At 39.0% G+C, this 24,965-nt stretch overlaps 1 protein-coding gene across 2 annotated transcripts in view; it reads left to right on the top strand.

Annotated features, from left to right (window-relative positions):
• Nucleotides 1–24,965, top strand: part of SLC25A21 (solute carrier family 25 member 21) — a 508,996-nt gene that overhangs the window by 446,081 nt on the left and 37,950 nt on the right. For both annotated transcript variants that reach the window (XM_027111096.1, XM_027111095.1), the window contains exons 5-7: nt 913–972; nt 5,208–5,315; nt 20,698–20,862. In XM_027111096.1, coding sequence (XP_026966897.1) covers nt 913–972; nt 5,208–5,315; nt 20,698–20,862 — 333 coding nt within the window. The remainder of the gene's footprint in view (nt 1–912; nt 973–5,207; nt 5,316–20,697; nt 20,863–24,965) is intronic.

The following is a 24,965-nucleotide window of genomic DNA, read 5'->3' as shown; positions in this document are numbered from 1 at the left end:
CAGGCCATTTCTGAGGTCTTGAGAATCAGACCCCAGCAGGACCTAAGAGTGTGTTTTATCAGTGATGTTGGCAGCTACCTAACAGAGTACCCCAGGAGCAAACCATCATGTTCAAGCAGATCGTTGTCCAAAATATATAATATAAAAAGAGAGGAGAGAACTTTATTTGGAACATATTATACAAAGTGATTGATTAGATTTGCCTCCATTGAAATCCATTTACAGAGAAAATTATATTAAACATCATCTACTGAAGGAACCAACAAAATCTTCATCATCGTCAGATTTTTAAGGAAGGAATAAGCAGCTCTCTTTCTTCACTGAGGTTGAGGACAGTCTTACTTTCAGGCAGGGGATGGACTAGATGTCCTTGTTGGGTCCTTCCCTAGTTTATCATGGCATCTTCGTCATCACTGAGTGTTTAGAAATCCCATGGAACAGTAGAGATACACAGCAGTATAAATGCGAGTTAAAGCTGAGAAGTGGATGTCTTTTACAAATGGGTTAGAAAATTGAGCATTCACTGGGAAAGCAGGCCATAGAGAAAACATAGGAGACCAAAGATTTCAGGTCTCTATGCCTATAATTTTGAATCACTGCCATAAAAAAGGAGTCTATTGATGTCTGGGGAAACTGAAAATGGTCATGGTAAATGGAAGCTGTATGGTTCATTTACCGCTATAAAAGATTCCATCAGCTCTTCTGTAGGCTATTATAGCTGCATTTGAAAATGTGAATGTTCAAGTAAGATTCAATAGCAACTACCCAAGACTGGATTAAAAACTGTGTTTGATGGTTTATCATTTTTTAGAATGCTGGTGAATATAATGATTTACTAAAGAAATTTGAGTCAATTAAAAGGTTTGTTGCAGGAAATCGTTATAAATCTCTGGGTTTGGTTTTGTTTCACAGTTTTTCACCTTTGAGCAGTACAAGAAATTGCTAGGATATGTGTCACTGTCACCAGCATTGGTAAGTGAGAGTATTTATTATACTTAAGTGTGTGTGTTATTTCATACAGCAAAATCTGGAAACAAAAACCCTTTTGATTCCCCAAGCTCAGCTACTAAAATATGAATTCGAGTTATTCAATGTTCAGCTACTTGTTGAAAGCCATCTTCCTAATAACTCACAATTTGGCCATTTTATAGCTCCCAGTGATGAATTTATGATAATAATGATACGTGTGGAAAGGCCCATATGAGATATGGTTAAGAATATAAAGAGTACATTTGTCAAAGACTCTTTTGAAGCCAAAACATGTGTATGTTTACATACATACTGCACATATCTATTTATGTGAAAGTCACTGTACCTAAAATTATTTCCTAACAGGTCACTTTTGCAGCTTTTGCTCAAGCTGTATTAACTATAGGACTTCAGGTCACTCTGTGGTCAGATGCAGGCTGAGGGGCCTTTTATAGTTGGGGAGAACAGTGATCTTACAATGACACATCTCAACTATTACATGAAAGTCATTTGGTGATTTGAACATTTGCCGATGCCACTCCTTTCCTTCTTCGTGATTTCTCTGCTTTTCACAAAACAAGTTAAATAATATTGACCAAATAGGTTCTATCAATATGCATGCAGCGAGAGCCCCAGAGAGAGCCAATGCACTAATTTCTCCCCCAAACCTGCAAAGCAAAACAAAACTAAACTAAACTAAATCTGCATTGGCCCTCCAATTGGCAATGTGTCTTCCAACGTCCAGGAAAATACCCCAGTTTACCTGCTGGAATGCACCTTAGAACTCAGCCAGAGGGGCAGAGTTCTGAGCTTCAACTCTTTCATTACTTTATTTCTAAAGATTCATTAAGAAGAAGTAACTGCTATTTAAAAAATCATACATACTCCCTTTCTAGGAAGGATCCAATTAAGAAACCTAATAGTGTCACTTTGTTTTATGACAAAGAAACCTCTGGTCCAGCCTCCTGCTTAAACAAGGGGGCTGTGAAGCGGCCTCTCATGGAAGGAGAAGTGGTAGCATGAGTCCTGAAATAAGCTGAGATTTTTTTTTAATTCCTCAGTGTCTTCCCTGACTGTCTCCCTTTACTTTGAAAACATCTTGTTAAAAAGAGGATTAAAAACTTCCTAGCAGGGCTTTCCCGGTGGCGCAGTGGTTAAGAATCCGCCTGCCAATGCAGGGGACACGGGTTCAAGCCCTGGTCCTGGAAGATCCCACAAGCTGCGGAGCAACTAAGCACGTGCGCCATAACTACTGAGCCTGTGCTCTAGAGCCTGCGAACCACAACTACTTAAGCCTGCGCGCCTAGAGCCCATGCTCTGCAACAAGAGAAGCCACCACAATGAGAAGCCCGTGCACCGCAGTGAAGAGTAGCCCCTCTCTGCAACTAGAGAAAGCCCGTGCGTAGCAACGGAGACCCAACACAGCCAAAAATAAATAAATAAAACAAATAAATTTAAAAAAAGAAGAAGAAGCCAATTCTAAAAAAAAAAAAAAATCTTCCTAGCAAAGGACAGTAAAATACAGTTTCCAGAGGGCCATGGCTGATCCTGTGTCAAGCATTGGTACCATGTGAGAGACTGCACTTCTGTCTTGAGAATTCAAACAGAAAAGCATTTGGCTACTTCAGCTCCTCTCACCGAATTCATGCAAACTGTATACAGTTTTTCTCTTTTCTTGAACTCATTTATTACAGTTTCTTTTTGACACAGCTAGACACTTAAACAGCCATTAAATGTCCCCTAGTGCTCTAGGGGACATGAAAAGCCTGGGAGGCTGGGAACCCAACAGTTACCGCTGGTCTCTGGAACAATCTGAGTAACATGATCCGCTGATAGCTGATCAATTCTTTTGACGAGGGACTGCTGAACACTAGTTCTGACAGCAAATGTAGCTGAGTTTTATAGAAGAACAAAAAAGTGAATTACTTGGAAGATTGCGTATAGTAATAAAAACTTGAACATCTGGATTTTAGCTTTTTCAGTCAGAAGAGTTTGGGACTAGTATTTTTTTTTTTCTGCCTTTGGATTCCATGAGGGAAGTCTGAGGTAAATGAATAAAATATTTTGTCTGTTACCCTATACAAATATGTTTAAAATTGTAATAAAGGGGCATGAAAGGAAAACATTAGTTATCCCCTCTCTCCTAGAATCTGTGTACAATCCCATTCTTCCTCGTCATGCAACAGTAACAGTGGTTTTGTACAGCACTTTACAAAAGGCCTTCACACATTATTTTGACCCTCAGATAACCGTATTAAATCAAAGATTAGATATTGTTGTCTCCATTTTACAGATGAGAAAACAGTGGCTTATAAAAGACTCAGTGATTTTTTTTTCATGGAAAGGCATTTTATTTTAAATATAGCAGTGTGTACATGTCAATCCCAAACTCCCAATCTATCCCCCTCCCCTAACCTTCCCCCCGACCATAACCATAAATTCGTTCTCTAAGTCTGTGAGTCTGTTTTGTAAATAGGTTCATTTGTATCATTTTTTTAAGATTCTGTGTGTAAGTGATATCATGTGATATTTGTCTTTCTCTATCTGACTTACTTCACTTAGTATGATAATCTCCATGTCCATCCATGTTGCCACAAATGACATTATTTCATTCTTTTTAATGTCTGAGTAATATTCCATTGCATATATGTACCACATCTTCTTTAAAAGACTCAGTGATTTAAACACAGAGCTGCAGCTAACACACACGGTGTTTTTGTGTGGATTATGAAAAGGTGCCCCTTTCTCCTGACTGATGCCTTTCTGGCTTGGCAAGTAGGCTGCAGGCTGATTTCAGCCTCCACATGTAACTTTGTGCCCAAACTACTGTACATGGCATCTCTGGTCACACAGCCAATAAAGCGGCAAAACCAGAACCTAAACCCAGACCTCCTGGCTCTGGATCCTGCCCTGGTTCCACCTTGCCTCCCCTTCTAAGGTTATAGAACATTCCTTTCTCCCTTTTCTCTTTTAGTCTCCTACTTTGAAGAAATTAGAGACTCCGAATACAAGCGTCTCTTCTTTACTCTTCACTGACTTTTTTTTTTCTCCTAGTTGTATACAGTATTACCTCTTCCCCTGAAATTAGAGCTTCAGCACCAAAGAATTATTTTTTTCAGCATCTCTTTTGAAGGTTTGAGGCTTTGTTTCATTTTGTTTTCCTGCTGTGTGTGTTTGTGTGTGTGTGTGTGTGTGTGTGTTTTAATAGTTGTGGCTATTTTTGATACAAAGTTTCTGAAAATCCTTTAAGCATTCTACTCAGTGGAAAATCTAGAAAGTTGTTCTTTCCTACTGCAGAAGTTCTTAACAGATAACAAATAAGAACCTGATACACAGCCACCTTTTTTTGCAATACGCGGGCCTCTCACTGTTGTGGCCTCTCCCGTTGCGGAGCACAGGCTCCGGACGCGCAGGCTCAGCGGCCATGGCTCACGGGCCTAGCCGCTCCGCGGCACATGGGATCTTCCCGGACGAGGGCACGAACCCGTGTCCCCCACATCGGCAGGCGGACTCTCAACCACTGCGCCACCAGGGAAGGCCCACAGCCACCTTTTGATAAATGTTCTAGATTTTATCTGAGCCCTTCAAGACAACCTGTTCATCTCTGACCTCAACTTTTATTCCTCAGCTTCTAGGTCTAGAAGAATAGGGCAATTATCAGTTTAAAAAGTCAGATAAAGGATTAATTTTAAACTGGTTTTTTTTGTTTCTTAATTTCCTAGAATAATGACTCTAAGAATATGGCTATACATTTAAATATTTTTGGCTATACTGTTTGGTTACCTGAAATTTAGCTTTTTATAAGCATTTTATTTGTGGTTCTCCTCCTTGAATTTCTTATATGCTCAATAAATGTATTTAAGTAGGTGTTTAAAAGTGAAGCTCTCCTTTTTTGAGTCAAACTCTCTTTGAGTTGTTACATGTGCAGATGTTTTAGCATCCACCTTAAATAAGTAAAACAACCTTTCTTTTCATTAAAGGACAAAGTCATTGTTGATGGGGCTTTGACATTTTATTTTGAATTGTTAGGATGTGGTTTGTGGCTTCTGTAATTTCTTCTTCATGAATTGTCAGCATCTAATCAAGATCTAAAGCTGTTTAGTAATGGTATATGGTGCATTTATGTGAGTTTCTCCATTCTCATTATAACATTCAGCTGCATAGTGTAATGAGTAGGATGTTTAACCCCATACACATGATGACTTGTTTTAAAGTATTGATTGACTTAATTTTTCTAGACCTTTGCCATTGCTGGATTGGGATCTGGACTAACAGAAGCCATTGTGGTCAACCCTTTTGAGGTAGTAAAAGTTGGCTTGCAAGCCAATCGGAACAAATTTACAGAGGTAATCATTTAATGTTTTCCTGTTGTTGATGGAATGTAAAAATTATTTTTCAGAATATAACATCAAATTATGAACCCAGCCCATAGCCACTTGTTAAAGCCATAGTAACTTATTGTTAAGGAAGTAGCATAAGAAAAAGTCAAATTTCTTCCACAAGGAAAGCGTTAACAAAAATGCACTAAATTCTGATGGACGCCATAAAGCAACCATACTCCAATAAAAATTAATTTAAAAAAAAATTCTAATGGACAAACACATGTTTAGACATTTTTATTTTAGAGTTGTAATGTAATCTATAATGACTTGTTTGGAAATGTTTTCTGTACTTTTGGCAGAACTTCTATTTCACATTTTACTAGAATAGACTATAGCAAAAACCACTAGGATGATAATATTGCTGTGCTTTTAAAAAAAAAATTATGAAGTCATTTGTAAAACTACCTCACACTTTTCCTGAGTCCACACACTGCCCTCCCCCAAAGATTCTGATAATCTGTCAAGCTTGTGTTTTGGTTAAATCTGAATGAGCATACTACTAAACCTGTGTAGACGTCACCACTTGGAAATGATGGGTCTTGACATTTAGTCACTGGTACATGATGTTCCATGAAGACAGCTTGCCTTGGTCTGTGCTGCCTTCACTTCCTCGAAGTTGCCGAATAATTCCCTTTGAACCACCAAGTCCAACTGTTCTTGTTTTATTCTTTTGGGTGCCAAGCCCAAGGTAGGGAAAAAATCAGGGGATTGGCAGTCCAGGTCCTTTCTTAGCATTTGAATTTACTTCCACAACTGGGTAGCACATGGTATAAATTGGTTTGGAGTATCTGCTGACCTGAATTTCTCCATAGAAAAGTTCCCCTGCCTACTACTTAAGCATCTGCTAATGAGTGGAGACCCCCTCTCACTCCCACCCCACTTCCTGCCTGCTGCTACTGCCTGAGAGCTCCCTGGCAGCTTCTTGAGCAGGGGTGTGGGAACGGAGAGGGGGCCCCTACTCACCTGTAACTGCCAAGAGCTGCGGAGGACAGGGTTGGCCTGCTACAGCAGATGGTATCTACTCAGAGGATGTCAATCCTAATTAAGGAAGATTTTTTGTTTTAAGTTTCAAAAGATTGTCTTAATTGCAGAGATATATAGCACTTCAGAAAAGGTTGAAAAATCCTGTATTGCCCTAGTCTCTGTTTCTGTTTTGCTTTTTCTCTATTCTTCCTTGAATGATGGGAAAAGATGGCAAGGACCAGGAACAAATAAAAAGAAACACTTTTAAATGTCCTGTCAATATGGAGCATTAAAGACAACCCCCATGGAATCTGCTCAAGGAAAATTTGGCTGGGAGAATTACCAGCTAGAAGAAAACTTGGGGCTCCCCATTCAGTGTCCCATTTTTACCCATTTGGACGCTTGTCTTGGGGCAGCAAGGAGTGAGCAAAAGAATACACAGGCCTGGGCTTCCCTGGTGGTGCAGTGGTTGAGAGTCCGCCTGCCGATGCGGGGGACAAGGGTTCGTGCCCCGGTCCGGGAAGATCCCACATGCCGTGGAGCGGCTGGGCCCGTGAGCCATGGCCGCTGAGCCTGCGCGTCTGGAGCCTGTGCTCCGCAACGGGAGAGGCCACAAAAGTGAGAGGCCTGCGTACCGCAAAAAAAAAAAAAAAAAAGAATACACAGGCCTTCAAACTGCAGTCCTTTATCAAGACAGCATGCAAGCAGAGGAACACAAATGGGACAGAGCACCAAGAAGCACTCACAGGAATGAAAATAACGAAGTATCACAGCACCCCTGCTCATGCCTAATGTTCTTTTTCTCTCCTCTGCCCTCAGGGAGCTTCTACACTGAGGCCATGTAAGAGCTGCTAATGTTTTGCACATGCTGAGGCCTTGCTAGAACATGGTAAACACCCTTCCAGCCCAACACAAGAATGCTACATGTGCACGTGCTCCTATAGTTCATTGACATGAGTGTGGTCTGTGTAAATAGTTTATGTATATACAGCCATTTTTCTAAGTGGGGGAGGATGGGGAACTTGTTTGAGGTCATTTCTTTTGCAGAATCCACTGAACTGGATTCATTGTCAGGTATTTACTTAGACAAAATAAAATCTATTAGGTACCCTATAAAATATTTGTCATATTACTTCAACTAGTCAGAACTTGGTAAAACAGAGATCACATAGGTCACACATGTCAGCATTTTGTTTCCAGCAACTGTCAGGATTCAGTAGCTGATCAGAGGTGGCACTTTATTGGTCAAAGGTGCCAATATTGATCAAATTGAAAAGTAGTTAGTGCATAGTCAGTCACCCAACATAAGGTCATGGGACTATGCCTATTACAAAAAAAAATCTGAGTGAAAGGAATGACGTGATAAGAATAGCAAATTTCAAACTGACAAAGGATTAATCTCCAAAATATACAAGCAGCTCATGCAGCTCAATATCAAAAAGACAAACAACCCAATCCAAAAATGGGCAGAAGACCTAAATAGACATTTCTCCAGAGAAGATATACAATGAGGTATCACCTCACACCAGTCAGAATGGTCATCATCAAAAAATCTACAAACAATAAATGCTGGAGAGGGTGTGGAGAAAAAGGAACCCTCTTGCACTGTTGGTGGGAATGTAAATTGATGCAGCCACTATGGAGAACAGTATGGAGGTTCCTCAAAAAACTAAAATTAGAACTACCATATGACCCAGGAATCCCATTACTGGACGTATACCCTGAAAATACCCTGACAAATAATTCAAAAAGAATCATGTGCCACAATGTTCATTGCAGCTCTATTTACAATAGCCAGGACATGGAAGCAACCTAAGTGTCCATCAGCAGATGAATGGATAAAGATGTGGCACATATATACAATGGAATATTACTCAGCCATAAAAAGAAATGAAATTGAGTTATTTGTAGTGAGGTGGATGGACCTAGAGACTGCCATACAGAGTGAAGTAAGTCAGAAAGAGAAAAACAAATACTATATGCTAACACATATATATGGAATCTAAAAAAAAAAAAAAAAGTTTCTGAAGAACCTAGGGGCAGGACATGGATAAAGACACAGACATAGAGAATGGACTTGAGGACATGGGGAGGGGGAAGGGTAAGCTGGGACAAAGTGAGAGAGTGGCATGGACATATATACACTACCAAACATAAAATAGATAGCTAGTGGGAAGCATCTGCGTAGCACAGGGAGATCAGCTTTGTGACCACCTAGAGGGGTGGGATAGGGAGGGTGGGAGGGAGATGCAAGAAGGAGGAGATATGGGAATATATGTATATGTATAGCTGATTCACTTTGTTATAAAGCAGAAACTAACACACCATTGTAAAGCAATTATACTCCAATAAAGATGTTTAAAAAAGAATAGCAAATTTCAGATCTAGACATTTAAAAATACCTACCAGTCATTTGGGGCAAGTGCAGCTGTTTTCTCTGTCTTTTGTCGAGAACTCATTAACTCCAAAGCCTACGTCTATTGACTAGCACGTCCTTTTATCCAACAGGTGATACCCTTTTGTTAATCTGTACCTGTGTTGAATTAATCCAAAACAATGTTAGGTGCGCTCACTTCAGCATCTGTATGGCAAAGAATAATTAATACTTTCTTCATTCTCAGGCTTTGTAGGTTGTCAAGAATTATGGGGTGGGTGGGCGGGGAGAGGAAGAGGAAGAGAAAGGGAGGAAGAAAGGAATTAAATTTTTTTTTTTAGGAATTAATTTAATGCCTAAAGCATTTAAAGATTATGCTTCCTTTTTTAAGAAAAAAAGTTTTAATTCTGGTATAAAGTTTTAGTTATGTATAGATAATGCATATTTATGTTAGGAGACACCAAAAAAACTACATATTTCTGTATGTACATATAAGTGTACAGATGTACTAAAAATGGTCTAGACTCTCAAGCAGTGCTGTCCAAAAATAAAAATATAACATGTGCCACCTATATGTAAAAAGGTAAAAAGAAACAGATGAAATTAAATTATGTATTATTTAACCCAGTATATCCAAAATATTATCATTTCAAAATGTAATCAATAAACAAATTATATGAGATATTTTACACTCTTTTTTCATACTGGATATTCAAATCTAGTGTGTATTTTATGCTTACAAGCACGTTCCAGTTTAAACTAGGACATTTCAAGCACTCAGTAGCCTCATGTGGATGGTGATGTCCTTAGAAGACCGTGCAGGTCTGGAGGAATTCATACAAACTTCTCACTTTGGCTGCCTCTGGAAAGGAGACTGGAAGGGGAGAGAGGAAGATAAGAGTTTTAAGGGAAGAGCTTGGTGCGTTTGAATGTTTAACATGAGAATGTATCCAGTATTATCTGTAAACATTTACATTAGAAGGTAACACTTGCTCACTGTAAAAATTTAGAAAATACAGAACCGTATAAAGAAAAGTAAGTAATCCAAAAGAAATGTTCTAATGGCTCTGCCGGGTTAAACCCACCTCAGGGAGAATCTTTTCAGCTAATTCAGGTGGGAATGACTTGCTGACCCATCTTAGGACACAACCTTGCATAATTCTGGTTCTAGTACTTCATTTATAGTAGCAGGAACCCCCATTTTTCCTGCTCTGTAATTTCTTAAAGAGCTTAAACCTTATGTGCAAATTATCAAAGAACATATATAAACAAAGCTGTCTTGAACAGAAAGGCAATTGGTTTGGGGAGCAAAAAGCCATAAGGGTTTGCGGAGAGATGTACCCATCAAGCTCTTTACCATTTCCTAACAGTATGGCCTTGAACAAGTTACTTGCAGTTCCCTCTGTGGTAAAATGATGGTGATCAGTCCAACTACATTACAACAAGGTATTTCTATAAGGAGATAGAAACACAAGTCCCGCAGGGCCATCTAAGTTACTGACTTTGTGACAGCCCCCTGCTTCCTACTCTGACCATAGCCCAGTTTCCTCTTTTGTTAGGGAAAAATAATAGTAATGGCCACATCAAATGGTGTAATAGGGTTAGTTGAGACATGTGTATAAAGCTGTCAATACAGTCTGTCATGTAGTGGTGGTTTAATAAGTGTTAGTAGTTATTATTACGACCTGCTTTTTATGAGAAATTAAATGTGATAGTATACCCAAAGGTCTTATTAACACAGAGCCTGGGACATGATAGGCACTCAACCAATGGTAACTATTTCTAGATGCAAATTGATCTTATAAATCCTTAAGGTTGACTAGAGACAGATCTATCTTGAGATATTGCTGCAATGAACAGTCACACCTGACTCCCAGTTGTGGGCTCAAAAACAGCTTACTGAACAATGGTTCACCTTAGGTCATTCCCAACTGCCAATGCAATCCATTCAGCCTGAATTCTTTATCAGGGCTTAAGGGCTGGCAGCCTAGTTACAGTGCCTATTGACAAGATCTTTAAACTTAGATGCAGGTCTGTTATCATAAACAATAGTAGTTGGGTACCTGTTTGCTATAAATAACTTGCATATAGCAGCAGAAGTTCAAGAGGAAACTAAAAACATTTGAAGCCACTTTGGAAAGAGTTCTACCACAATCAAGATATTCTTCCTCAAGTATAGCCATATAAATTGAACGTGGATTCTTCATCAAGCCTTCGCTGCCGCTTCACCTGGAGGCTGTGAACTAAGCTCATTTTCAGCCTTTTCAGTCAATTACAGCTGCCAGCTGTGGTGAAACACTAAATAGATGGGCTGCATGGAGAATGGCCAGATGGCTTGACAACACCTTTACAAAAAGCAGAGCAGTTTCCCCAGAGGCTTATTTTGCAGGGAGATAACTCTTGCTGCTCCGCCAATAGTATGAGTTTCTCAGGCCACAGGTCTGTGGCTCAGCCTTTCTACCTTCCTGCCTTAGATTTGAACCACCATGGATTCGTACACAGTAATTGTGGATTTTCCTATTTCGTCAGCCTGAGGAGGTGAGTCTGCGTGGTCCTTTAAACATGAAAAGTTCCCAAGAAGTTATCTGTAGTGGAAGATAGCCTAGGGTAACAGTAGTCAACATGACTCTTAATATTACACTTAAAGTCTTGGAGGTGATGGTAGAGTGATAAAGATGGAACAAAAGGACTGCCGTGGTCCCAGGTGCACAGAGCGTGGTCTAGAAGGAGGTTGTGGAATGTAGGTAGATGTCCATTTGGCCCTGTGGGGAGGGAATAGTTGGCAAAGGGCCAGAATGGGGCCCTCTGAAGCATGGGGTCCAGGAAAGGCGCCCCTCTAGCTGGGATCCAAGGGCAATACTGGCTGAGAGCAGAGGCTGTGTGTGCTATGTTCTTGGGGCCCTCAGTGAAATTCCTGACAGGATTTCCCAGGAATGGCAGGTACGCCGCTGGCTCCAGCTGCCTGTGTTCACCCCTCTGTGCTCTAGGACTGATTTTCTAGGCAGTCAGAGGTATGTTGTCCATAAAATATGCCTTCCCTCCCAGTAAGCCCTAAACTATGCTAGAAATGTAAAGGAAATTGTGGTTAATTTGGTTATTGATACTTCCCTTATATCCTTCCAGCTTCTGTATTAAGTATTTCAATAGGTGTACTTGTCTTGCCTCCACTTTTAAAATTACCACCATATCAGTCAAAGACTATAATCCCTGCCACACTTCCTTCAATTCCAATACCAGAATCTTGGCCAGCATCTTAAAATTCACAGTGAATAAAGTAAACCGGTCTCTAAATACGCTTGACCTTCTGTGGGGAGCAAAGTAATCACAGCTTTGTCATGCTCTGGTTTGGTTCAGTGGGTATAAAAACATGTTCAGATAAAATCAGGATAGATCCAAATTTCCCCCCATCCTTCAAACTAAACCCAAGCAAAGTGTCGTTCTGGTCTGTAGTCTTTTTGGCTTAGGACTAGGCTTGCCCAGGGATTTCTCCATTGGAGATGGTGTGTATCCCCAGTCTTGCCAAAAGTGTGACTTTGTAGCTTGTTGTCCTGCTCCCTTCTAACTAGGTGCATCGTTTTTTCCTGTACACTTATAAGAATGAGAAGTCCCCTATCAATTATGCTAAGCCAAGTGGTGTTTTGCTGGCATGCTCTCTGCTAGCCTGGAAAATGTGAATTTCTCTCCAGGAGCAAAATCTTGTATGAATTGTTTCCCAGTTTTTCTCTCCACTTTGAAATCTACTTCAAAGTTATTATTTGGCTAACGGGTTATGTTTTCCTTCCCTTGAGGTCTATAGGATTTGCCTCTGATGTGTGGATGGGGCACAGGTTATCCTTCTACTCTGTCATTTTTATCGGCGTTACATATGAACATAATCATTCTCACCCCCAAATAGGAAACTAAACCTTTAGGAAATTGCAAAAGCCTGTTTCATCTCTATTTAGTCTTTAAAGATGTTCAGCCCAAGAAGGGAATCGTCTTCCACCTATGCTCTATGATTAAAACTTAAGGATCAATGAACTGATAGCAAATGTATCATCGATGGTAGAATCTTTAAAGATAAGGATTTTTTAAAAATTAGTTCAGGGTTTGATTATTGTTTTGGATAACACCACTAAATATAGCTCTACACACTCTATCCTGGGAGCTTAATAATCTGATAGAGACCAGTTAGATCACGTACAGTATCACAAAGCTTAGTGATTATTTTCTCCATAGGCAATCAACAAATGCTTAAACTTAGTCATATTATGTAGAGACAACACAAAGTGAATAGGACTGTACTTTGCAATCCTCTCTTTCCAGAAGGAGAGAAGTTGAGTTATATAGAGAGTGAATGTGTGGCTCTTTTTTCAGAACGCGTGAGAAGCTAGCTTCAAGGGCATGTCAACATTCATGATGACGTATTGAGTTAAGTTCAAATTTTTCCTGCATTACCATGTGAAATCCTGCCTGGAAGCTGTTCAGTACCTAAATTATTTCTTTCCAGTCTATGATTCTTGTAGGCAGAAAAGTGAATTATGTGTATGAATCCATTCCTATAGTTATCTTTCAACAGTGCCTAAGGCAGCAGCCAAGTTGCCTCTCTATTATCATTTACAGAAAATAGACTTCAGTCTTCCACTCAGCTGTGCCAGAAACCCTAGATTTTTGCTTTCAGAATTGAGACTTTGAAGTAATGATAATAGCTACCATTTACAGAACATCCACTATAGGCCAGATACTGTGCAAGATGCCTTACATGTTTTTTCCTTTATTTGATTTTTTAAAGTTGTATCGTTTTTGTAAATTACAAAAGTAATTGTTTTCACAAAACAGGTAATACAGGGCTATGTAAAGAAAAAATAATTGGTGATTGCTGCCACTACCGCCCTGCAATCGCATCGCTCTGGTAACTGCTCTGTCTCCTTCCACCTTTTACAGTGCTCACACGCACCTGATACCTAATCCTCCCATTATCCCTATAAGGTCAGTGGCTCTATCTCTATGTTACGGATAGGGGAAATAAAACCTAATGCAGTTATTAGCTCTAAGGAACTGAGCATTAACATAGAGGTCTCTTTCTAGAAACCACACTGTTTTCACTGGGATAAAGAAAAGTGGGTAATGAAGACGCTTAAGGGAAAATCGTTGTGTTTCTGGAACCATGAAGAAGCAAAGGCTCCTTCCATGTTGCCAGTCCCCTCTGAGTAGTCACCCCTGTGTCCACAGCGCAGTCACCTTCCCTCCTGCTCTGCCAGCAGGCAAAGCACAGGGTCAGCGTCTCGTCCCGTCACCCCGAGGCCCCGTGTTCCTCCAGGCGGTTATTGGACAGCAACTTGGTGTTGACATAGCTTTGTGGCTCAGCATCTGGAAGAGTTTGTTTAAAGCAAATTATTTTCCACTCACAGATTGTTTAAAAATAGGCCTGCTCATCAAATGTAAATTGTAGAAAGAATATAATTATATTTTGGATGTCTTTTTGTCCCTAATCATGCCTTAGTAAAATAAACTGCAACGACAAATTAGTGAAATACCTAAGCTAAAAGAGATGTGTAACTGTGGAATTTTGAGCCCGATTCCTCTTCTTTCACTTACATTTTGTTCTCAAATAAAAGGAAGAGTTTTCTTCTTTTTTCAAATTTATGAAAATGCTTCAAGACTTCGAGGAATGGAGAGCTTAAGTGATCTGTCTCCTAATGAGCAAGGGTATTTTCCCACCTAAGTGTAGCAACTGGATATCCTCTTTAAAAAGCAGTATTTTTCTTAAGGCCCAGATATGGACACTCACTTCACTGTATAAAGGTCTCATCCGGTTTGCTTTCCAGTCATGTGAGGAAATCCAGTGCAACACCTTATTCCATTGGCTCTAAAATGCACCCGAGTTCCCCTTGCCATGGGAAGCAAGTAAAGGGACGCATGTGGAGCGTGCTGTCTTTGGACATGATGTGCCTAGAGCTCTTCTCTCGCTTTAGAGAGGGAGGAAATCCACTGACACACACCCCACGCTTGTGCCTACCGGCCATGCTCTGATAGCTATTTACCCAAGGAACAATGCCTAAAACCTCTGTCCATGATCTCAGAAGGTAATCAGAGCCAGCTATGGTCAGTAGTTGGATGGAAGAACTCCAGAAAAAACAGCTGAGGCTGCCATAAGTCATCTCGGTGATTTGTTGGCAATTCTGGGCTCTCAGAGAGTAAGGAATCAGTGTCCCAGAGTGGTGCCTGGGAGCATTGTGTAGGCAATGGATCTTCTCTTTTATTTACGCCTCTTAAGGACTTTTAATTTTGAAAAGAATTGTTTATTGAAGTGTGTTGATTTATAATATTATGTTTTAGGTAGGCAGCATAGAGATTTAGTATTTTTACAGTTTATATTCCATTAAGAGTTATTACAAGATAATGGCTATAATTCTCTGTACTGTACAATATATCCTTGCTGCTTATGTATTTTATACACAGTAGTTTGTATCTCTTAATCCCATACTCCTAACGCACCCCTCCCCTTTCCCTCTCCCCACTGGTACCCACTTGTTTGTTCCCTATATCTGTGAATCTGTTTCTGTTTTGTTATACACATGCATTTGTATTATTTTTGAAATTCCACATACAAGTAATATCATACAGTATTTGTCTTTCTCTGTCTGACTTATTTCACTAAGCATGATAATTTCTAGGTCCATCCACATGGCTGCAAATAGCAGAATGTCATTCTTTTTATGGCTGAGTAATATTCCATTGTGTATATATAACACATCATTTTTTTTAATTGAGGTATAGTTGATGTACAATATAAAGTACAGGTATACAACATAGTGATTCACAATTTTTAAAGGTTATACTCCATTTATAATTATCATAAAATGTTGACTATATTCCCTGTGTTGTACAGTATATCCTTGTAGCTTATTTACTTTATACATAATAGCTTGTACTTCTCAATCCCCTACCTCTATCTTGCCCCTCCCCGCTTCCCTCTCCCCACTGGTAACCACTAGATTGTTCTCTGTACAAGTCTGTTTCTTTTTTGCTACATCCACTATTTTGCTTTATTTTTTAGATTTCACATATAAGTGATATCAGTTTTCATTCTTTTTTATGGATGAGTATTATTCCATTGTGTATATACACCACATCTTCTTTATGCATTCATCTGTTGATGGACACTTAGGTTGCTTCCATATCTTGGCAATTCTAAGTAATGCTGCTAAGTACATGGGGTGCATGTATCTGTTCGAATTAGTGTTTTTGTTTTTCTCAGATATATACCCAGCTGTGGAATTGCTAGGTCATATGGTAGTTCAATTTTTAGTTTTTTGAGAAACATCCATGTTGTTTTCCATAGTGGCTGCACCAATTTATATTCCCACCAACAGTTTATGAGTGTTCCTTTTTCTCCACATCCTCTCCAACATTTGTTATTTGTGGGTTTTTTTTGATGTTAGCCATTCTGACAGGCGTGAGGTGATTTCTCATTGTATACCACATCTTCTTTATCCATTAGTCTGTTGATGGACACGGATTGCTTCCATATCTTGGCTATTATAAATAGTGCTGCTATGAACATTAGAGTGCATGTATCTTTTAAATTTTTTTTTCATGTTTTTTGGATATATGCCCAGGAGTAGAATTGCTGGGTCATATGGTAGTTCTATTTTTAGTTTTTTGAGGAACGTCCATACTGTTTTCCATAGTGGCTTCATCAATTACAGAAATTCGATTTCATGTTTCATAATCATTATAGAATATTCTCATGGGTAGATATAAAATTTTTCAGTATATCTCTCCAAATAAAAAGCAAAGCAAAAATATTTTTATGTTTCTCGAATATGAACAAAGTACCGTACTAGATAGTTAACACAGTGCATGGCACCTAGTAGGGCTCAGTAGGTGTTTGTTGAATAAATTAATGCATAAAAGAACATGGAGTTCCCAGAATTAACAATTGGCAATAGCTGACATCAGAGTTAAAGTAGACTTTGAGTTCCTTCCAATGGAAATACTTCTGGCAGGTACCAGTGAACTGAAGATTTTTCTAAATCAACGTGGAGAGCAGTGTGATATTGCAACATTAGCTCCGTTCTGACCCACTTATTCTTCCATGCTTGCAGCTCTGGTGCAGTCAATGAAAGGTATATCTAGGAAAGTTAGAATGCAATTTGGCCCACAGCTGGTAACTAAATATGAAAATTGGAGTGAATCTAAATATTGAAAGGAAACTGAATTTGTGGGTGACCTGCTGGGTTGGATAGGATTGGAATCATTTGCCTGATGATGCTAATCAGTTACCATTTCATTTTGAAATGGAAGCCCAGTAATCAAATAAGTTTAGTAAAACTTGTGTTTACAGAGATCTAGTCAAAATGATTCTGTATTTTCCTAGTGGAAGTCATGTTTTGCCTTTCTAATTAAATATTTGCTTACATGTGTGTGATACAGTGTCTCTGAATGAAGCAAAAAGGACACCTCTAATTCTTACGGGAATTAGAGTTTAGGTTTTTCTTGGTCTCAAGGCCCCAAGCTGCCAGAAAAATATATTTGTATTTATCTGTTACCTGTATCAGTTGGATTATCAAACTCTGAAAATCTTACAGCATGTGTATAACAAGAATGAGTCAACAAGCATGAGAGCACCACTGGATGAGATGTAGAATTCTGCTTAAGCCATTTTCCAGTACTTTCCCCTTAGGAATATTACTTAATCCTTGGTTTCCTCACCTGTAAAATGAGAATAATATACCTGCTGTCCACATTACAGGTTGTGGAGAGAGGCAATCGTATATGATAGGATGGCAGAACCATGCAGAGTATAAAAGTATGAACTTGGAGCCTGAGGGGCCTCAGTTGGAGCTCTGGACCTTCCACTAACTCTGTGATATTGAGCAAGTAACTTAACTTTAGTTTCCTCACCTGTCAAATGGGGATAAAGATAATACCCATCCCACACACTTGTTCAGAGGATTAAGTAAGATGATATATGTAAAGTACCAAGTATCTATGATAATGACGAACATTGATGAGCACTTCCTGTGTTCCAGGTACCTGGTAACATGCATGTATATGCTCTCTAAGGTATAAATAAACTGTGTCAGGTGGAGGCCTGGTTAGTGTGCTTTTCCTTTCCCAACCTTTGCTCCCTCATGGTGGCCTTGCTTCTACAGTGCATAGACCTGTCAAGTGAAGAGTTCTTACCGAGGATGTTTACCAAGCAGTAGGGAAGAGACCATTTTACAGGATCTGCTGCTCCTGAGAGGAAAGCCCTGGGGTGATGACCTAGGAGATCTGTAGCCCAGGAGCTGGATATGGGTGGCTCCCAGAAAAAGCAGACCTATGATCTTGCTCTCTGAAGGCATTTCTGTAGGAAGGATCATGTCACAAGGGTCCAGGGCTCTGGGAAAAGGAAACCACAGCCAAAAGGAATGAGCAAGAAGAGGCTAGTTATTCATGTCCTTCCTCCCCCTCAAATCAGCCTCCACCTTTTGGTTGTCATTGCCTTCAACTACCAAAGAAATTACCTGTTATTTTACTATTATGATTAGTTTTATTATCTTCATAATTGCCATTATTATTAACAGCTAATGTATAGTAAATGCTTACATAGGGCAAAGTTCATTGACTTATTTATCATCACAACAACAATCCTATGAGGAAGATTCTATTATTATCCTTATTTTACAGATGAATGAAGTGAGGATAAATCAGAGGATAAAATACCTGCTTAAGCTAGCAAGTGATATTTCTGGGATTCAAAGCTTGGGACTGTCTGGCTCTGACCCCCTATTTCTAACTACTGTACTACCCCCTGATTTGCTTAATTATTCACAGCTGAGTTCAAACTCAACAAGGCACTTGAGTCAAAATCCATGTGTTACATTTCTTCGTACCTACCTAACATCCAAGCTGGTAGAAATCAGGCAATGGACCATCAGTAAATGCTATTTGGATTGACATATACACACTACTATATATAAAATAGATAAATAATAAGAACCTACTTATAGCACAGGGAACTCTACTCAATACTCTGTAATGACCTATATGGGAAAAGCTAAAAAAGAGGGGATATATGTATATGTATAACTGATTCACGTTGCTGTACAGCAGAAACTAACACGACATTGTAAATCAACTGTACTCCAATAAAAATTAATTTAAAAAAAGATCTAATAGAAGTCCTCTCTTTAAATTTTGATGATGTAGCACACTAGATTTTTAAATGATAGACACATCTTTATACCTGTTTTATTTAGGGAAAGCCATGTTAATCTGCACTTTCATTCAAAGTCATTGGTTCCTCTGTTGCTGAAGAATCTAGATGGCCTCTGACCTCCCCATCTCTCCTGCCCTCGGGGCTTCAGAGTGGGTGAGGATGGAGAGAAAGCTTGGGCTAGAAGCAGGGAGGACTGGTGTTGGTCAGTCTGGACCCAGGCAGCCTCACTTCTGCCTAGTTTCTTTCATCCCCAGGAGAGCTGCCTCCTTTCCTTGCCTTTGCCCTCTAGGCTGCCTTCCTCACAACAAGAGAGCAGTGCCTAGGAGTTTGCTCAGCACTTTCAGAGTCTTTCCAACAGAAATGAACTTCTGCTCAACTTGTCCTCAAGTCTCTTTTGAAAACCAAAATAAATAACTGGGGTTGATAGTCAATGTGCCATAACACAAGCAAAAAAATCCCATTTTGTAGCAGAGAGAGTGAACTTTAACCTTCTGAGAATTTTTGGTTTTCCGATATGAAATGTCTTTTATTGTTTTAAGGTACGTTCTCATGTGTTTTTCTCATGTCACAAAAAAAGGGTTTTCTTGGGATTAATGTAATTTATTGTAATTAATCCTCTTAAATGAAAAGATGAATTTGAGTGTAGAATTGTAGCTAGAGTTTTTAAAACATTTATCAGTAAAAGCTATAGGGTTTACTCTCTAAACAAACTCATTTAAATGTATCAGGTTAATTACATAGCTACAAAGTTGGATGAAAAGCCTTGATTGGATTTGTTCTGTTCTGCTGACACAGCCTTAATTGCACATGATAAGAAAACACTTTTAGTCAGTGAGTGCATCAGACTGCCATGATCACTCCAGCAACCTGCTCCAGTGAAATTTCAAATATGCCTCATCTCAGTGCTTGCCTCATGGGAAAAAAATTAAATGCTGAACCTTTCCCCTTATTTACTATTCAGTATTCAAAATTTAAGAGGGAGAGAGATCCTTTGTGCTGTACCTCCAAAAAGGAAACACTCAACCTTATTTAAAAACCCACATGAATTGTTGTAATTGTACTGTAATGAATTATAAAACTCAGGGCAAACTACAGTGATTTCTTTAGCAAGTTCCAAAAGTAGCACTGACTGGGTTCCAGCAGTCAAGGTATTTCAACCTTAGATAATCAATCAAAGGGCTGGAAAGAAGTAAATTAAAGGTAACCCAGTACTCTCAACACCATTGATTTATCATTTATCACAGCAAGTGTTACACACACTGATTGCCCACTGTCTTGAGGAAGTCTACAATCAACTGCTATTTATCCACAGCCGATTTCTAACCTAACGCCAGTTTAAACTATTGAGGGAGTGGAATCAGGACTAATTGTAACATTCACTTTAGAAAAACATAATTAGAAAGGTAAATATTCAGGAGCCAAAAATACATTCCTTTTGGGTTATGCACAGTTATGGATTACCAGTATGGATTACTAGTTTATCTATATGGTTAATCCCCTCTATTAGTGTGGATGATCCAGAATTGGATGCAACTATTGACATGTCGAAAATGATGTTAGTTATTATATGACATTAGTTTCACTAATTCCATCAAAGATATTTTTTCTTGGCCAACAATCTTCCCTTTAAGGCCTGTTGTTATGCATGCAATTTTGTTTACTTCTGGGGTTTCCTAATTTTAAAAAGCATGAATCTAGGCATGATTATTCATCTTTGGGGAAAAATAAGTCCCTAATAATTTTGGGCTTGAAGGCAAGTTAAAACTGTAATTTATTCTGTTTCACAGTCCCAAAGATGACCTTTCTCCTCTCTCGTGCAGCAACCATCCACCATGAGTTATGCAAGACACATCATTAAGAAGGAAGGCTTGGGACTCCAGGGCCTCAACAAAGGATTTACAGCAACTTTGGGACGTCACGGAGTTTTCAACATGGTTTATTTCGGCTTCTACTACAATGTCAAGAACATTATTCCTGTCAATAAGGTAACTGTTTAATAGATTAAAATCCTGGAGGAAAAATCCTATCAATGATGATAGCTGCATTTGTAGAGTATTTATCCTTCCAAGTCACTGTGCTGAACTCTTATGTCTGTTATCTAAGCTGATCCCCACATCAGCCTTGTTTATTGAGTGTTGTGATCCCTATTTTGAATTCAGAAACAAAGGCTCAGAAAGATCAAGTAAATTGCTCAGAGTCACATAATAAAGAGCAAGGCAGAGCCTTGAACCCAAGTCTGACACCAAAACTCATCTTCTTGAAGAATATACCATTATACCTGAATGCTTCACACTTATCACTAATAGGAATTTCTAGAAACTGTTATTACTTAATTTTTATCTCAGAAGCATAACTTGCTCAAGGAAGTTGAAATTTTCATAGTGTAAATAAATTTTGAGTTCATGAGGGAAAATTATCAGCCTAAAATTTAAATTTTACCTAGATAGTAATTTTTAAATTCACCTAAGTTAATTAGGGTAAGTAGTAAATCAACTCTTCTAGGATCATGCACTTTTGATATAAAATAATGATAATAATTTTTAATGGTAACTTACAGATGTCAGCAGCCTTTCAACTTTGACAAGATAAAAGTAACACATGATGTGTTTTAAAATGAGCATCTGTGGGGCTTCCCTGGTGACGCAGTGGTTTAGAGTCCGCCTGCCAATGCAGGGGACATGGGTTCGAGCCCCGGTCCGGGAAGATCCCACATGCTGGGCCCGTGAGCCATGGCCGCTAAGCTGGCGCGTCCGGAGCCTGTGCTCCGCAACGGGAGAGGCCACAACATTGAGAGGCCCACATACCGCAAAAAAATAAAAATAAAAAGTATTGAAGAACTTTATAAAGAATAAAAATATTTCTAATATGGCTATCACCTGATTCTATAAGGTAATGTTGGTTACAGTTGCCTTTTTCCAGCTATCCCCTGTAATCTAGGCCAGTACTTATCTCAAGTAACAGCTAAATCCAAGGCATGTTCCCCATTAACTATCTGTTGACATTGCCTCATTCGCCGAAATTGTTAACCAGGTTTCACTCTATTTAGGAACCTCATTTTTTGAGTATAACCTCATGTTTTGTTGGTCTGAAATCTATGAATGGCCACAGAATATATAGATCCCCCCACTGACTGACAATTCTGACTCTGGTGGTCCTCAGAGCTCTTCTCCTGTTGAGTTCTTGAAATACAGAAGTAGAGTACAATAAACACTTAGGTCGTGGATGACATGAGAGAGTTCAACTCTACATACATTAAAAAAATGTTTTTAGCAGGGATATTGGCTCGGTGCTTTGTGACAGCCTGGAGGGGTGGGATAGGGAGGGTGGGAGGGAGGGAGACGCAAGAGGGAAGACATATGGGAACATATGTTTATGTATGACTGATTCACTTTGTTATAAAGCAGAGACTAACACACCATTGTAAAGCAATTATACCCCAATAAAGATGTTAAAAAAAATAATAATAATCTTTGGAGCCCTGGGTGAAATGAAAATGTGCAAAAATTAAGAATTTCAAGACAGCAACTGTAGAGCAGTAAACCAAGCATGGGGCTCCTCTACGTGCAGGCTCTGGGCAACTGCACAAGTCACACAGCCATGAAGCTGATGTTTTTTAAACTCTGAGATGAGTGATTCATACAACGTGGGAGAAATGTCCATGCCTCTATTTCTCCAGCTATCCAAAGGCTTGCAGCAGATAGAAATTACACACGATGAAATGAATGATATAATTTACAAATGTTATATAAATAATATATATTTTATTATATATATTTGTGCATGTATTTTAATGCATATGTTATTACAATAATATGAACTTGGATATATTTAAAGAAGAATTTCAGAAGGATCAATAAGATTTATATATGATTGTGTTACTAATGCTTAAAAAAATCCACGAATGCAAACTTCATTCTACAATTAATCAATACACTTAAGTTTTAAATGTTATGCATTATGAAAAAAACAGAAGCTTAAATATTTATTTATTACTTAAAAGACATCATAGTATTCTGAAATTATGGAAAGAGCTCACTTATCTTGCCAGCTTACAAGGGTCAGATTATATTAGCCCTTATAGGCCACACTAAGGATTCTTCTGTTTATCTGAAGAGCACTGGGAAGCCAACAAAAGATTTTAAGCCGAGAAATTACCTGATCACTCTGGCTGCAGCGTGGAGAATGGGTGGAATGGGAGTAGTGTGCAGAAGACAGAGTGTAACATGGAAATGATTGTTATGTGCAATGCTGGGGTCTTGGACTACAGTATTCATGGTGAAGACAAGGGGAAGTGGACAGATTTGAGAAAAGTTTAGAAGGCAAAATCTATAGGATGTGGTGATCGAGTCTACGTGCATGTTGATAAAAGGGGTAGTGGGGAGGGATGGTTCCTAGGTTTGGGGCTTGAACAACTGAAAGGATAATGGTGCCATTCGTTGAGAATGAACAAGTTTGGGGGAGAATATTATGGGCTGAGCCTGGAAAACTGAGTTTAACCACATTTGGACTCTGAAGTGCAGATGTTGGATCAGTGATTGCACGTGGGATCTTGAGAGGAGAGCTCTGAAATGGAGATAGACATCTAGACAGCAGTAGTATACCTGGGCGAACATACTTTTACTGGGGAATGATCATGGGCCAATCACTTTACTGCTCTGAGCTTCAGTGTTTTTAATCTGTAAATTGAAAAGCTAAGATTGTCCTTTCTACCTGACAAAATGGCTTTGAGGATTAAGATAAATAATACATGAAGTTGTTTGTGCATTTAAGGTGCCGTGGAAGTGTTAAGTGTGGAGGTGCTGATGACAGGTATGGGAAGAGGAGTAGAGACGGAGGGTGGTGGAAGCAGTTAACGTCTAGAACTGTGTGAAGAACTTTTCCCCAGGACTGTTCCTTCTGCACTTAAATGAACGCTGTGGGGTTAGTTGTGGGTTTTGCTTTCAGGGGTGTTTTGCCCAGAAGAAAGTCATTGATCTTATGTGTTCTGTAATCTAAGCCTGATTCAAAACTGGGAAACCAGTATTCTTTAAATTTAAACCATAATAAATCAGTCCTTTGTGAAGAGGAAGATACGATAATCATTAAAACATGTTGAAGAACGTCATCAAGTTGTTAACCACGAGGAGGAGGTGGTGTTCCTTGAAGGCTTTTTTCCATCTTTGCTCTAGGCTGGCTCTAGCCATACACTCCAGACAGTTTGTTTACAGGGTTATTGTTTCAATTCCCTCACCAGCAATTGGTCATTCTGTTGTCCCAAGGGAATTTGAGATTTCACCAATTCTGACTTGTATGGGATAATTCTAGATTTTTCTTTAATTTAACATTTTTTAAATTGATAAATTGTCTACCAACTTTTTCCATTTTCAGAGTATTTAATTTTACAAGAAACTGTCCATAATGATCATGTCTGAGGAGTGGAAATGGAGAGTCCTATGCGTGTGTGTTTGTGTGGAGCGGTGGGGAGAGCAGGAAAAAGCAGGGAGCAGTGGAGGGAAAGTACTTTTTCTTTACAGAATTCTGAGCTGTTGGAAGCTTCTACAAGAAGCATGTATTAATTTTATAATAGGAAATAAATCCGTGAAAATTTTAATAGAATCTTATAAAATAGAGTACCTAGTTAACTTTTTAACACTTAACTCTAAGACTATGTCTACAGAGGTAAAATAAGAACTTGAAACAGTAAGTTCAGATACCTCAGGTCAGATACCCACCCTGAAGTTTTTAATTTTAACTCTTCAGATTGGTGATCTCTGGTAGATACATTTTTCAAGCTTCACAGAAATATCCTGACCTTCTGTGCCATTTTGTACTATTAAAACCATTTTTGTAGACTTCATGATTTTGCCTGATCCTTCTCAGAATAACTGTCATTTTCAGATAAGGAAAGAAAAACAGGAAGTAAAGGCCCAGAACTGAAAGTTACTGACATAATTTATCTGAAGGTATACAGCAGTGGGAAGGAAAGAACCAGAGGCCAGAACTCTTTCTGCTATACCATGTAATGCTTTAACCCTACATCTTACCTTGTCTTTTGTCACACATAGATTGTCACTTTAAAATGATTACTAAAATTTAAATAAGTGAACTG

This window comes from Aethalodelphis obliquidens, unplaced genomic scaffold (assembly GCF_003676395.1).
Source record: "Aethalodelphis obliquidens isolate GAN/ISIS:26980383/991018 unplaced genomic scaffold, ASM367639v1 scaffold10, whole genome shotgun sequence".
In the NCBI taxonomy this organism is placed as follows: domain Eukaryota; kingdom Metazoa; phylum Chordata; class Mammalia; order Artiodactyla; family Delphinidae; genus Aethalodelphis; species Aethalodelphis obliquidens.
This window is presented reverse-complemented; position numbering and strand designations above follow the sequence as displayed.